We start from the raw sequence: 15,073 nt of genomic DNA, 5'->3' as shown, positions 1-15,073 counted from the left end.
CTAAGAGAGCAGACGGGCAGCCCCCAAGGAGGGCTCGGCTGTGACCTGAGAGCAAAGAACTTAGAATTCTCCACCAGGAGAGGATCGCCCAAAGCTGGGGCCTGGAAGGGAGAAGTAAACCTACGTTTTCAGGGGCTGACTGAAATCCATGCAAGGGACAAGTTGTGGTGTATTTCCAAGAAATGGAAAATGCGGGTGACCCTTAGAGGAAGGACTAGTGGGTTTATGCATCATACCTTGTAGGACTGAATAGAGGCATCAGAGACTAGGTACCCTGAGAAATGGGCAATGGGACAGTCATTACTTAAGAGTTACCTGTTACATGTACCAGCCACGAACGAGTACAGTATTGCACTGCCCCGTCTCAGACATGAGACTTGCTCAAGGTCACATCCTATGCTCAAGGTCACACCTGTCAACATGCTGAAAAGCTCTTGGAGCCACCACATCCCCTGGCACTTCAGTTCTGAGTCTTTGTTCCCCATCTCCTCCCCCTTCAACTGCAGAAGAATGGTTGTGCCATGGGCTCTGGGTTCCAGTCCCTACTTGTTCCTGTCTCCTAATGTCTGGCCTCAGACCCACTTTTTTTTTTTTTTTGTCGGTCATGGGGCTTGAACTCTGGGTCTGAGTGCTGTCCAGGTTTTCTGGTGGTTTATTGGAGATAAGAGTTTCACTGGGGGGGTGGGGAGGGTGGCTCAGTGGTAGAGCGCTTGCCTTGCATACATGAGGCCCTGAGTTCAATTCCTCAGCACCACATAAGCAAAAAGAAAAAAGCCGGAAGTGGTGCTGTGGCTCACGTGGTAGAGCGCTAGCCTTGAGCTGATGAGCTGAGGGACAGCGCCCAGGCCCAGAGTTCAGGCCTCATGACCGGACCCCCACCCCCCAAAAAAAGTTTCATGGACTTTTCCTGCCAGAGCTGGCTTTGAACTGCGATCCTCAGATCTCAGCCTCCTGAGTAGCTAGGATTACAGGTGTGAGCCACCAGCGCCCAGCAACTCAGACCCACTCTTTAAGCTCTGTCGCTTCTGCTGAGGTCACAGTGACCATTCGATGAGACGGTGCCCATGACCAATCTGCCCAGCCTATGGCCATAGAAGTGCTGAGCAACTGTTAGCTAGCATCACCCCCCCCAAGCCCCACCCCCACCCAGGCCTGCCAGCCCCAGCCTCGATTTCCACTCATGGATAGGACCCAAGGCTGAGGACAGCAGGGGCTTGAGTCTCAGCCTTCCACTTTGTTGCTGAGTCCTGGGCAAGTCACCTGGCTTCCAGGTTTCCCTGGTAAGGATGAGCAGTAACTCCTGGCCCACGGCCACCAGAGGAGACACAGGAAAGGTGCCACAAGAGCGTGGCATAGGAGGCACCACCCAGAAAGCCCACAGGACTGCAGGCCACACTTACCCTTCACACCTAGCTTCTTCACACCTATCTTCTCTCTCTCTCTCCTGGTTGGTCACAGGGCTTGAATTCAGGGGCTAGGCACTATCCCTGAGCTCTTTTGCTCAAGACTAGTGCTCTACCACTTTGAGCCACAGCTCCACTTCCAGCTTTTTGGTGGCTAACTGAAGATAAAGTTTCAGGGGTTGTTTAGTTGGTAGAGTGCTAGACAATGAGTGAAAGTGTCTGCAGGTACCAAGTTTGAGTCTTGGTCTCGGACCAAAAGGAAAAAAGTTTCACACTTTCAAGCCCAGGCTGGCTTTTGAACCAAGATCCTCAGATCTCAGCCTGAGTAGCTATGATTACAGGTGTGTGCCATCCGCAGCTGAAAACACCTGTCTATGTTTAGGGCCAGGAGTCCGATTTATATCCCCTTGGTGTGTACTTTGAACTTATCCAGAAAGGAGGGACAAAGGGTGAACAAACGCTACAGGGACACTCACTGGACTCATTGAAAACGAACTGTTCAACTTGTGGGTAGAGACAGGAGGGAAAAACTGGAAGAGGGAGGGGAGGGGTGAGATTGTCCACTAAGAAATGAACTCTTTACCTGACTTATGTAACTGTAACCCCTCTGCACATCACCTCTATAATAATAAAAAATAAATCATTTTAAAAAAGAATTGATCCTGGTGAATTACCCAGTGTCAATCTCATGAACGCCGAACGTGTCTCACCTTTCTTTCCTCCTCCTGATGAGGGGAGCGGAGGAGGAAGAGGCTGTGTTTGTTCAGAGCTGGGTCGCCCCCCTCCCCAGAAGGCTTTCTTCTCCAGGCTTCAGGAAACAGGAAGTGAACCTTCCAAGGCCCTATGACCTGGGTCCATCTCTCCAGCCTCTACCATCTGCAACCCATCACTCAGCACTTTGGACTGGATTTCCCCTCATTTCACCACCGTGGCCCAATTTCCTCTCCCCAGCTACCCGGAGCTCAAGGGCTCGAGACCCTCCGACTTCTGAGGGCTTCTGCACGCAGAAATGAGAGCCAGAGCGGAGGCCCCGTCCATTCCCACTTCACCCCCTGCGCTGCCTGAGGCCTCTGGGGCCTGGGGATGGGGTGTAATGCCTGACACAAAGCCTACTGGCCCTAAGGCCCTAAAGCAGCGGGGCCAAGCTGAGTACACCACCCCACCTTCCACAATCAAGGGGTGCCATGGGGCAACTTGAGAAGCTGAACCAGAAGGGGAGGGGGAGGCACCAAAGTCTGCATGGGCATGCTGGGAAAAAGCCACACTTTATCTCCTGAGGAGGAAAAAGGAAGGAAGAGTGTCCTTATCACAACGTCCATCCGTGGGGTGAAGGAATGTACCTACCAAAATCAGTTGAAAATCAGTTAATTGGGCAGAACCTGCTCTGCTTCTCTGAAGTCGTAAACTGGCTGCAAAGGCAGAAGGAATGTTCTGGAATGCTATCCACTCCCGTTATTTGAAAATTGCCAAAATTCTGATGGAGTTCAAATTCCTGGCCAAACCCGAGAGCTTCGCCATCTGACCCTCACCTCCCTGACCAGTAGCTGTGACCCCACAGTACAGCAGGGCACTGTTACCCCTCCCCAGGGAACTGTGGGTAAGAAAGAGCCACCATCTCCTACTGTTTCTAGTTCCTTGGAAGACTCACTTGAGTTGGGCACCTGTGGCTCACCACACTAGTAATCCTAGCTACTCAAGAGGCTGAGATCTAAGGACTATGTTTCAAAGGTAGCCAGGCAGACAAATCCTAGAAAACTCTTCTCTCCAATTAACCTGCCACAAGCCAGAAGTGGAGTGCTGGCTCAAATGATATAGCTCCAGCCTTGAGTGAAAAAGCTAAAAATGAGCACTAGATCCTGAGTTCAAGGATTCAGGGGTTGGAAATGTGGCTAGTGGTATACCAAGTGCTTGCCTGGCATACATGAAGTCCTGGGTTCTATTCCTCGGTACCACATAAACAGAAAAGGCTAGAAGTAGCACTGTGGCTCACGTGGTAGGGAGCTAGCCTTGAGCAAAAGAAGCTCAGGGACAGACAGTGCTCAGGCCTTGAATTCAAGTCCCAGGACTGGTAAAAAAAAAAGTTAAGGTCTGGGGATGCGGGCTGGGAAGGTGGCTCAGTGGTAGAGCGCTTGCCTTGCATGCATGAGGCCCTGGGTTCGATTCCTCAGCACCACATAAGCAAAAAGAAAAAAGCTGGAAGTGGCGCTGTGGCTCAAGTGGTAGAGCGCTAGCCTTGAGCTGAAGAGCTGAGGGACAGCGCCCAGGCCTAGAGTTCAGGCCCTAGGACTGGACCAAAAAAAAAAAAAAACAAGGTCTGGGGATGTAGGTCAATGGTGAAACATTTGTCTAAGCGTGTGCCAGACCCTGGGTTCAATCCCCACAAAACCCAACAACCATGCAGAAGTCCTTAAATGATCTGGTAGTACCATTTCTAATTGTTTGAGAAACCTTCATACTGTTTTCCAGTGGGTATGCCATTGGTTTTGTACGCCAAAACAGGCACACTGTACAATTCAACACTTGAGATTAAGCAGGGTTGTCAAATTCATGGGAATAAAAAACAGAATGGTGCTTATTAGCAGGCTGATGGACCAAGAAAGGAGAATTGAGCCAGGCTCTCGTGGTCACGCCTGTAATCCTAGCTACTCAGGAGGCTGAGCTCTGACAACCTATTGCAGTTTGAAGACTGTCCAGGCAGGAAAGTCGGAGAGACTCCAATAAAGTACTCAGAAAAAGGCAGAAGTGGTGCTGTGGCTCAAGTGGTAGAGCGCTAGCCTTGAGCAAAAAAGTTCAGGAACTGCCCAAGCCCTGAGTTCAAAGCCCCATGACCCACAAACAAACAACAACAAAAAGACTCTCAGGGATTTTGCCTCCATAGCCCTGGCTTCTCATCTCCCTAAAGCCTTTGTACTTCCCCGACTCCAGCCCCCAACACAACCACACACCCAGTTCAGAGGCTGAGTGAGCTCAATCTCACAGCAAACAACCAAGTTCAAGATGAAAGCCTTTGGCCTGAGGTCAGGGCCAGCCAAACACAGCATCCCAAACCCGGGGATTGTATGTTTCTTTTAAGCACCAAACTATAAATAGGGTAAAACCCTAGGAAAATACTTAAAAGCAACAATCATCAGCTCCCTTGCAGCCCCCTCACTCTGCTGAAGACTCCTGGGGCCTTCCAAGAACCTTTCAGCACTTGCAAATTTCCAGCCTTGATAATCTTCCTCTCCCCATTACCATGTCATCTCATTATTCTCCGGCCTCTGGTAAAACACTTTGATTTCATCAAAGATCACTTGAGTCAAACTCTAACTGGAGCAGTTAACCAAAGTGGACTTAGCAATTAGAAATTGTTTTTTTGTTTTGTTTTGTTGTTGTTATTGGTGGTGACCATTGACTTTAAGTGGACAATAAGAAAACAAGCCATGCTAGGTTCCAGTGGCTACTCAGGAGGCTGAGATCTGAGGATCTTGGTTTGAAGCCAGCCCACACTGCAAAGTCTGAGACTTATTTCCCATTAACCAGCAAAAACCAGGAAAGTGGGGCTATGGCTCAAATGGTAGAGCATCAAAAAAAAAAGCAGAAGGATAGTACCCAGGCCCTGAGTTCAAAACCGGCACAAAAAGAAAGGAGGAAAAAAGAAAACAAGCCATTAGAAAAGAATTTCCTCTGAACACCCAACGTACCACTCTCCGCCTCTGCAGTCGAGCCTGTGAGAATTCAAGCTGGAGCTACTGAAGCGGAGGCCTTTCCATCTGGAGAATCAAAAGCACTATTGTGCTCCCTTCACTTACAAAGGCAGTTAAGCCGACCAGTCAGTTTTACAATTTCCACCCGGCCTGAAAAACGGGGGTGTTCAGTTTAACCCTCAGCTCTCCAAGACTGAGATGGGAGAAATTTTTCTCCAAAAAATAATAACCCAGTATGCCCCATGTTAAGCTCTGATCAGCTATAATTATCAATCATCTAGAGTCACACTTTCTTCAAATTTGGGGAGGATTAGCTTCAGTAACAGGACATCAAAACTGGAATTAAGAGCCAGGCACCAGTGGCCTATACCTGTAATCCTAGCTACTCAGGAGGTTGAGATCTGAGGATTGCACTTCAAAGCCAGCTACGACAGAAAAACACAATTAACCACCAGAAAAAAGCCAGAAGGGGAGCTGTGGATCAAGTGAAGAGCACCAACCTTGAGCAAAAAAGCTAATGGAGAGAGAACAGTCAGGCCCTGAGTTCAAGTTTTAGTACCTGTATACCCTCCCCCCCCACACACACACACAGAGTAAAAGGATAAAGCTGGGCTTGGGGAATGTGGCTCAAGTGGTAGAAACCAGCCTTGAGCAGAAAAGCTAAGGGTAGAAGCTCAGCCCCGAGCTCAAGCCCCAGTACTGGCATAAACACACTAAAATAAATAAATAAATAAATAAATAAATAAATAAATAAATAAAAAACTTAGGGGCTGGAAAGGTGGCTTAGTGGTAAAGTGCTTGCCTCGCATGCATGAGGCCCTGGGTTTGATTCCTCAGTACCACATAAGCAGAAAAAAACGTAAGTGGCGTTGTGGCTCAAGTGGTAGAGTACTAGTCTTGAACTGAAGAGCCAAGCAACAGTGCCCAGGCCCAGAGTTCAGGCCATGACTGACAAAACATAACAAAAAACAACTTAGCACTTAGGAGGAATCCAAGAGTTTCCTACACTATCTGAGTAGTAGAGGGAAATAGAGTTGCTGAGATGCCAGAAAAGAGGGCAGGTCTAGGGGGGAAGGACCCTAGCCCAGCCCCAGGAGATACGGGCCTCTCAGAAAACCAGAAAGAAACCCAGTGTCCCAAGCCTGCCTAGGATAGGGAAAGAGGGCTGCTCCCCTCCTTTTCTCCCACAAGGTCCTTCTAAATCCAACGCCCTACTTCGGCCTGAGGTCCTTTCCTGAGAGCCCTCCCTAACTCAGGGATCACGACAGTTGTGGGCCACCCAACTTCTTGCTCTGCGTGAGTTTACCATCGCGTGCGCGCGTGCGCGCGCGCGCGCGCGCACACACACACACACACACACACACACGACACTTCATAAATGCTTGCTCACCACTTCCCATGCACATTGAAATCGGATACCCTGAGATCTGAAAGCTGAGTCTGTGCTGATAGGATCCTGAGCAAAAGATACCTTTCTCTCCCTCATTTTTTTTTCCTTCTTGGGTTAAATGAAGTGCAAAGAGAAAGCACATCAAGCTTCAAAGCACTCCATGCACTCAATCTCTCAAAGTCTTCCAGTGTATGATCACAAAGACAGATGGCAGAAAAGCGCTGGTACTCCTTCAAATCAACTTTACTTTTCTTTTCTCTTTTTCTTTTTCTTTCTTTTCTTTCTTTTTTTTTTTTGCAGGGGTGGTAGTGGGAGAAAAGGAAACAAACATGCAAAGGGGGGGGAGGGAGGGCCTGAACCAATGCATTACTTCAGTGACACAGGCATCAGTAAGACCGGATCACATCGGATCAGCCAGGCAGCCACACAGAAGCCAGTGTCCCAATGCCTGTTCCAGAGGAAACAGAAAATAGAATTTCCCAGCCGTCTGGAGTCTAAGCTGAACCAATTTACTAATCAGCTCACTTACAGAACAATAATGCCACAGCCTTACAGGCCCAAAAAGCCAGGGAAAAAATAGACCAAGGACTGGGCCCTGGTGGCTCACTCCTATAACCCCAGTTACTCAGAAGGCTGAGATCTGAGGATGGAGGCATGAAGCCAGCCTAGGCAGGAAAGTCAGTGAGAAAAAGAAAAAAAGAAAACCAACAACTGTAAGTGGATGTGTGGTTCAAGTAGTAGAGTGTCTGCCTTAAGTGAAAAAGCTAAGGATCAACAACCCAGGCTCCGCATTTAAGCCCTTGTACCTGCGCGCACACTGGCACACACACACATGTGCACACAAGGTGGACCAAGGTGCAGGCTCTTGAGCTAAACTGCCTGGTCCACAGATGTGGCCTCTTGTGTTGCTGTGGCCACTTTAACTTCTCTGGGAATCCGTTTCCTAGTGTAATAGGTTAGGTCACTGGAAAGAGCACCTGAAATAACGCAGGTAAGCTATTTGGCAAGCTGCCTTGTTGAGTGAATCCTCAATAAATGCTAGAGGTAAGAGACTTGCCTGATTTCTTTACCTTTCTTGGTTCTTTACTGGAGTCCCACCAAGCCCTCCTTTTGCTGAAGGGAAGGCAAAGGTGAGGTAACTGGCTCAATGGGGAATTGGCCAAGCCAGACAACCAAACCAGCCTGGGCCTTCTCCAAAGCCTGGAACAGTTCCACCCACAGAGTCAGTCTGCTATAAATGGCTAACGTTCCGTTGTGAGAGCCTATGCAATGTAAAAAATGCAGGGGGAATAGATTAGCAAGAGGCTAGAAAAGGCGGTTACCCCCCAAATCTGGTAAAACAAGAGCCTCAAGTTTCAAGATGGGGGCTGGGAAGGTGGCTCAGTGGTAGAGCGCTTGCCTTGCATGCATGAGGCCCTGGGTTCGATTCCTCAGCACCACATAAGCAAAAAGGAAAAAAGCCGGAAGTGGCGCTGTGGCTCAAGTGGTAGAGCACTAGCCTTGAGCTGAAGAGCTGAGGGACAGCGCCTAGGCCCAGAGTTCAGGCCCCATGACCAGACCCAAAAAAAAAAAAAAAAAGTTTCAAGATGCTTCTGAAGAAGGAAGGAAAAGAGGGCAGCCACATGGCCCTACCTTGTGTATGTGTTGAGGGGGTGGAAAGGGGGGAGGGAGACCCACTGGGGACTTGAAAGCCTGCAGAGCCTCAGCTCAACCACAGTGACCCAAGGAGGAAACACCTGACAACCCAACCAATTTCTAAAGAGAAAGGTGGACTGGGCTCCCTGTCTGGTGCATTTGAAAATACCCCTGCCTAAGGAAAACAACTTGACCCCCCCCCCCCCCCCGCACCCCTCAGAAGGCACAGCCCTCTCTCCCAAAGACAGGAAGGCCACCTTGAAGGTAGAATTCCCAGCTAGAGACTCCTTCGTAACTCCCAGTCATTTAAAACCAGCTAAAACACAGAACCCTGTGGAAAATGCCCAAGCAGCTGCTTGTAGGAAAGTTTCAACCCTATCCTGAGGCCTGAGGCAGAGCCCCAACTCACAGACCTGAAAGCTGAGATGAAAAATGATGTTAGCAAATGCTTTTATTGGTTCATTTTCCTTTCTTGTTTTTTTTTTCCTATGATGGGAGTTGTTTTGGCTCAGATGGAGACAGCTATCCTTGAACTTCTCATCCAAGACCTTATCTGTAACTGTCTCCAAATCAAATGATGCCCAAATCCTTCTGTGAAAAGTTACCTGTCCATTTGGCTGACAGATTTAGCAGGACTTCAAAATAGACAGATAGTTTGTTCAAAGGAAGCTGTCTAGCCTCCGAAGCTACCATCAACCAGCTGCACCCCTACCATCAACCAGCTGCACCCGGCTTTCCTAGCTCCTGGAACCGCCCCCTCCCTTCCCTTCTCCTGGTGTTTTGAAGTTTATTTTCCCACATTTAGCCTTGAATTCTTTCCTTCCTTCCCCTACAAGTCAGTAGAAGCAGGGAAACAGCACCAGCAGCTCAAGGCTTTATCACTCCAACCCACTCCCCTCCTCCTCTAAACAAAGGCCCAGCACAAACCAAACAAAAACAAACTCTCCTCCATAGGAATTGCTTCCTCAAGGGAAATCATAAAGTGATACTCCCCCGTCCCCTGCACACAGGCCACAGAAGGCACCCACTGGAAGATACCCACAGAATCTAGTGTTCTTACATGAAGCCAGAGCTGGGCACGGGTGGCTCACACCCGTAATCCTACCCACCCAGAGGAGGCTGAGATCGGAGGATCAAGGCTCCAAGCTCGGCAGTGGAGGAAAGTCTGTAAAAGGTCAGTTAGCCGATAGAAGTGGAAATGGCATTGGCACCAGACTTAAGTGGAAAAGGCTTAAGAAACAGTGCTAGACCCTGAGTTCAAACCCCAGTATTCACACACACACACACACACACACACACACACACACACACAGACCAATCATCTCCCACTCCAAACTGCAGAGAGACAGATGCCCCCTCCCCCACTGAATTACAATCGAAATCTCCTCAAACTTCTGCGGGCCCTCTAGGGATGGTGAGGAGCCATTCTAATTCTCCTCAGGCCCCAAATAGCGGAAGGTCCCTCAGATGCCCATCTGAGTAAATGTCCATCCACTGACCGGGATATCCTACCATTTAGCAAGACGCCTTCCATGTTTTCTGGATGCTTTCAACCTTACAACAGAGTTTGGGGGCAGGAAAGAGGATGGGTTTGTCCCCATTTCGCAGATGGAATTACTGGAGGCTGGAAAAGGAGGGCTAGTAACTATCTGCAAAGGGATCTGTACCCCCCCTACACACACACACACACACACACACACACACACACACACACACACACACACACACACACACACACACACACACGATCCCAGCTAGGATGGTGGGTCCAGTTTGGGGAAGGGGGTCACCGCCATCCCCGGGGTGCAAACCAGATAAGAGGCGCTGGGCGCCAACTCCCGGGGCAGCTCCCCTCCCCACACACACCCTCATTTTCTCTTCCTCCGTCTTCCCCCGAAGGGGGACTCCCGGCCTGGTGTCCGTTTGAGCAACCCTGGGCTTTCACGAAGTTTCTCTCCAACCCTTCAGGGATGTCTCGGCCAGATAAGCTTTCCCGGAAGCCCGGAGCGTCCCCGGCTTCTCCCGCGCGGGCCGGGCGGGCGGAGACCCCGGCCCCGCTGGGGGCGCCGCGGGCGCGCGCGGATCCCCCCCACGCCCCGGTGCGGGCGGGGGTGCGGGGGTCCGTCCCTCCTCCTCCCTCCCGCACCTCCGCGGGGCTCGCGTCCACCCGAAAAGCCGGGCGGGCGCGGCCAGGGCCCCGGAGCGGGAGGTGGAGGCGCGAGGGGTGGCACCCGGCTCGGCTCCCGGACTCCGGGAGCGACTCCAAGGAAAAGATAAACGCCTTTATCCGCCCGCAGCCTCCCTCCGAGGCGGGGAGGCACCCACACACCCACCCCGGGCCCCCCGGGCCCGGCCCCCCCGGCACTCAACCCCCAGCTCTCTCCGGACGGGCTAGGACGAGCCTGCACTCCTGGAGACCTTTTCCTGCCCCGTCCCTCACCCGGCCCCCGCCGCCCCAAGCAAGCCACAGGCCCTGGATCCCCACTCAGGATGGGACATCCTCGCCCGCCGGTCACCCAGGACCTCCCGGGGGAACCGAGGGGCACCAGAAACTGCGACGCCCCGACAGCTCCAGGTGCCCGCGGGATGCGGACGGTGCCCGTGGGGTGCGGACGGTGCCCGCGGGGCGCGGACGGTGCCCGCGGGGCGCGGACGGTGCCCGGGGGGCGCGGACGGTGCCCGCGGGGCGCGGACGGTGCCCGCGGGATGCGGATGGTGCCCGTGGGGTGCGGACAGTGCCTGCGGGACGCAGGCGGTGCCCGTGGGGTGTGGACGGTGCCCGTGGGGTGTGGACGGTGCCCGGGGGGCGCGGACGGTGCCTGTGGGGTGCGGACGGTGCCTGTGGGGTGCGGACGGTGCCCGGGGGGCGCGGACGGTGCCCGTGGGGTGCGGACGGTGCCCGTGGGGTGCGGAAGGTGCCCGTGGGGTGCGGACGGTGCCCGGGGGGCGCGGACGGTGCCCGGGGGGCGCGGACGGTGCCCGTGGGGTGCGGACGGTGCCCGGGGGGCGCGGACGGTGCCCGGGGGGCGCGGACGGTGCCCGTGGGGTGCGGAAGGTGCCCGTGGGGTGCGGACGGTGCCCGGGGGGGTACGTACGGTGCCCGGGGGGCGCGGACGGTGCCCGGGGGGCGCGGACGGTGCCCGCGGGGCGCAGGGGGCTCACCCTCAGGATCTTGTCCAGGCCCTCCTGGCCTAGGCACGGGAACTCCTTGAGCAGACGCACCCTCTCCGTGTAGTACGTCTTCTTGGCCTCCTTCCAGTGCGGCTCCTCCAGCACCTCGAAGATCGCCGCCCCGATGGCCAGGTAGAAGATGATGGCCGAGGTGAGCAGAGGGCCCCGGTCCACCATGGCTCCCGAGCGGCCGCTTCCACCCGCGCCGCCGGCCCCGGCCCCGGCCGCCGCTCCGGGTCTGCCCGCCCAGCGGCTTCTGCTAACAGCTGTTTGAATTTGGAGCTCCGCATGCGCAGTGCCCCGGGCCCCTGCGCCGGCTCCCGGGACCAAAGTTGTTCCACCAAGTTAGCCGGGCTCACTAAGCGCAGGGATCTAAACGGACGCCGCTCACCCCAGCCGGGAGAGTGCACCCCGAAATCTCCGGAGCGTCAGGAACCGGCGGGAAGTGGGGTGGGAAGGGGAGGGCAACTCAAGCCCCAGACTCTGGCAGACACGTGTGCGGCTCCGGCGCGCAGCACAGCGAAAGGCGCCCGCCCGCCTCCGCACGGCTCTTTAACCAGCGCCGCGCGCGCTCTGCCCGCCCGCGCCGGGCCCGGGAGTGGGTGGGGCCTGGTGGCCACGCCTGCTCTAAACCACGCCCCCGGTTTCAGGCCACGCCCCCTCGAGGTGCGCGCTGCAGGAGTTGCGGTCCGCGGGTGCAGCCACCTCGGGGACCCTCGCTCTGCCCGCTCCCCCCACCTCTCGGCAGCGCCCGCAGGGGTTGCAGCCTAGGGTTGATTATTAGTGTGGCTGCGTATTGGTTACAATGACGTCGCACCGTAGGACTGAGATCAGCAATCTATTTCTATTGCTGTTTTCCATGCTCTGGAATTCTCAGTTACTGATGTTTCTTCAGCTGCTCAGGTGGTGGTTGTTTTTTGCAGTCTCTTTCCTGTCTTCTCAACCAGGTTGTTGCTGAAGCTGGGGGACGGGGTTAGAAGAGCTGTGGGCATTTGTGGAAGATACCAGAAATGAAAGTCACCCCCCCCCAAACACACACACACCTGTGCAGGCTCCATTCCCCTCCTCGCCTGCCTTGCTGACACCTACAGGCCCAGAAGCCACAGCCACAGGCTCACAGACCTCCACGCTCACAGGCATGGACTGCTGCCACACTCCTAGACCTATTTCAGATTGCACCAGATACCAGAAATGAAAGTCACCCCCCCACACACACACACACACATACAACACTGGAATGTCAGCTGGAGGGGCTGGCTGGGTGTGTGCCTGCTGCATGGACATGCTGGGTAAGCAAGGGTTCAGTGACACACTGGATAAGTTCTGCCCATGCACGCATGCACGCACACATGTACATGCTATCTCTCACCTGTGGCTGCTTTTTCAAAATGTCTCCAGGCAGTACTGTGTGTATTATATCTTTCCACACATCTAAGCAGGGCTTTGCCGCCCATTTCCCAGCAAGGAAACTGAAGTCTTGGCAGGTTACTTAGTTGAATTGGAGGGGGGAGCGTTCCTTTCCCTGCTCCGGACTCATGGGCTTACCCTGACCTCTTGTGCTTTCTGGAGGCAGGTGGGGCCGGGGCCAGAGTCCCTGAACCTCAGAGATCTCCCTCCCCCACTTTCTCTTCATGTTCTCCCTGACCCCCTTCTTCCTTGCACTGAGGCTTGAACTCAGGAACTGAACATTCCCTCTTAGCTTTTTGCTCCAGATGTTTTGCTGTACCATGGAAGCCGAATCTCCATTTCCAGTTTTCTGTTGGTGAAGTGGAGATCGGAGTCTCCCAGATTTTTCTGCTCTAGCTGGTTTTAAACCTGGATTCTCACATCTCAGCTTCCTAAGTAACTCATATGAACGTGGAGGTGTGGCTCAAAGCTGGTAAGGCAACAGCTTTGAACAACAAAGTTCAGGGCTGGGAGTGTAGCCTAGTGGTAGAGTGGCATGCATGAAGCCTTGGGTTTGATTCTTTAGTGCCACATAAACAGAAAAAGCCCAAAGTGATACTGTGGCTCAAGTGGTAAAGAGCTATAGCCTTGAGCAAAAGAAGCTCAGGGACAATGTACAGGCCCTAAGTTCAAGCACCAGGAGTGGCAAAAAAAAAAAAGTTCAGAGACAATGCCCTGCCCAGGCTCTGAATTCAAACTCCAGTATAAGCATGAAAACAAGAAAAAAGAAAGAAAGTTCCAGCCTAGAACTCTGAACCCATCCTCCCCACAGCAGGGTAGATAGCCAAGGCTTTCATAAACAAAGACACCCTTGGCTGTTTAAACAACCTAACTCACAGGAGGGGGAAAAGGGGTGAAGTGGGTGGGATATGTACGCTCTTATCTGATAGACAAATCCACCCCACTGGATTATGTGTATTTTTGTGATTATGCTTATGTATCAGGGCTGTTAAATCTAAACTCACCTGAGTCCCACCTGGACAAATTGTCAAAATAGATCGTTTGTTTTGATCTAGGTCATATCAGGTCCCTGCCACAAAAGGATCCTCGCCCAGCTTTATTTCTTCCTCATTTCAATTAGGTAAGGCGATTATCCTTGCAGTAAAATAAACATTTGAGGGCTGGAGATGGAGCTCCTAGGTAGAGTGCTTGCCAAGTATATTTTTAAAATATACCTGCAATGGCCAGGCACCTGTGCCTAACACCTGTAATCCTAACTACTCAGGAGGCTGAGATCTGAGGATTGCAGTTCAAAGCCAGCCTGGGCAGGAAAGTTCCTGAGACTCTTATCTCTAATAAACTACTCAGAAAAAGCCAGAATTGACACTGTGGTTCAAGTGGTAGAACGCTAGCCTTGCTGGGCACTGTTGGCTCACACCTGTAATCCTAGCTATTCAGGAGGCTGAGATCTGAGGATACTGGTTCAAAGCCAGCCTGAGGAAGGAAAGTCTATGAAACTCTTATCTCCAATAAACCACCAGAAAACCGGAAGTAGCACTGTGACTTAAGTGGTAGAGTGGTTCCCTGGAGCTGAAGAGCTGAGGGACAGCTCCCAGGCCCAGAGTTTAAGCCCCACAATTGACCAAAACCAAAACAAAACAAAACAAAAACACGCTAGCCTTGAGCTCAGAGAGGCTCAGGGACAGAGCCCAGGCCCTGAGTTCAAGTCCCAAGACTGGCAAAATGAAAAAGGAGAAAAAAGCTGGACGCCAGGGGCTCACGCCTGTCATCCTAGCTACTCAGGAGGCTGAGATCTGAGGATAGAGATTCAAAGCCAGCACAGGCAGGAAAGTCTCTGAGACTCTTATCTCCAATTAACCACCAGAAAACCCAAGTAGAGCTGTGGCTCAAGTGATAGAGTGCTAGCCTTGAGCTGAAGAGCTCAGAGACAGCGCCAAAGCCCCAGAGTTCAAGCCCCAGGACCGACAAAAAAAAAGAGAGAAGAAAAGAAAGAGAAAAAGATCCATGAAGAATAGAAAGGGGTTCAGTATCACAATTGCTTGAAACTCCATTTCCTTAATAAAATAAAGCTCTATAACTCTCAACTCAAAAGTTCAATGTGTTCTATTTTTATTTTTGTTCTCCTATTGGAATCATATTGAACGACTTACAACATTTCTTGCTTTATGAAAGCCTACACTTATTTTATGAAGTTGCTCTATTCAGTGAGTCATTTGAAAACCTAAGAGAAACTATTAAATTTCCATGTGTGCATCTATTCTCTAACTTGTTCACTTAGAAAGATTTCAGTGTACATGCTAATATAAGCTTCTTGATTTATTATTTATCTATTTGTGTGTGTGTGTGTGTGTGTTAGTACTGGAGCTTGAACTAAGGCACTG

General features: G+C 52.2%; 1 protein-coding gene across 1 annotated transcript in view; it reads right to left on the bottom strand.

The window, feature by feature from the left end:
• Kcnk5 (potassium two pore domain channel subfamily K member 5) overlaps positions 1 to 11,802 on the bottom strand; it is a 44,074-nt gene extending 32,272 nt beyond the window's left edge. Inside the window, exon 1 of the mRNA XM_042684246.1 lies at positions 11,277 to 11,802. Within this exon, the coding sequence (XP_042540180.1) occupies positions 11,277 to 11,462 (186 nt within the window). The 5' untranslated portion in view covers positions 11,463 to 11,802. The remainder of the gene's footprint in view (positions 1 to 11,276) is intronic.
• Between the last annotated feature and the right edge of the window lie 3,271 nt (positions 11,803 to 15,073).

This window comes from Dipodomys spectabilis, unplaced genomic scaffold, assembly GCF_019054845.1.
Source record: "Dipodomys spectabilis isolate Male_0828 unplaced genomic scaffold, ASM1905484v1 ptg000085l, whole genome shotgun sequence".
NCBI classification, from domain to species: Eukaryota; Metazoa; Chordata; class Mammalia; order Rodentia; family Heteromyidae; genus Dipodomys; species Dipodomys spectabilis.
This window is presented reverse-complemented; position numbering and strand designations above follow the sequence as displayed.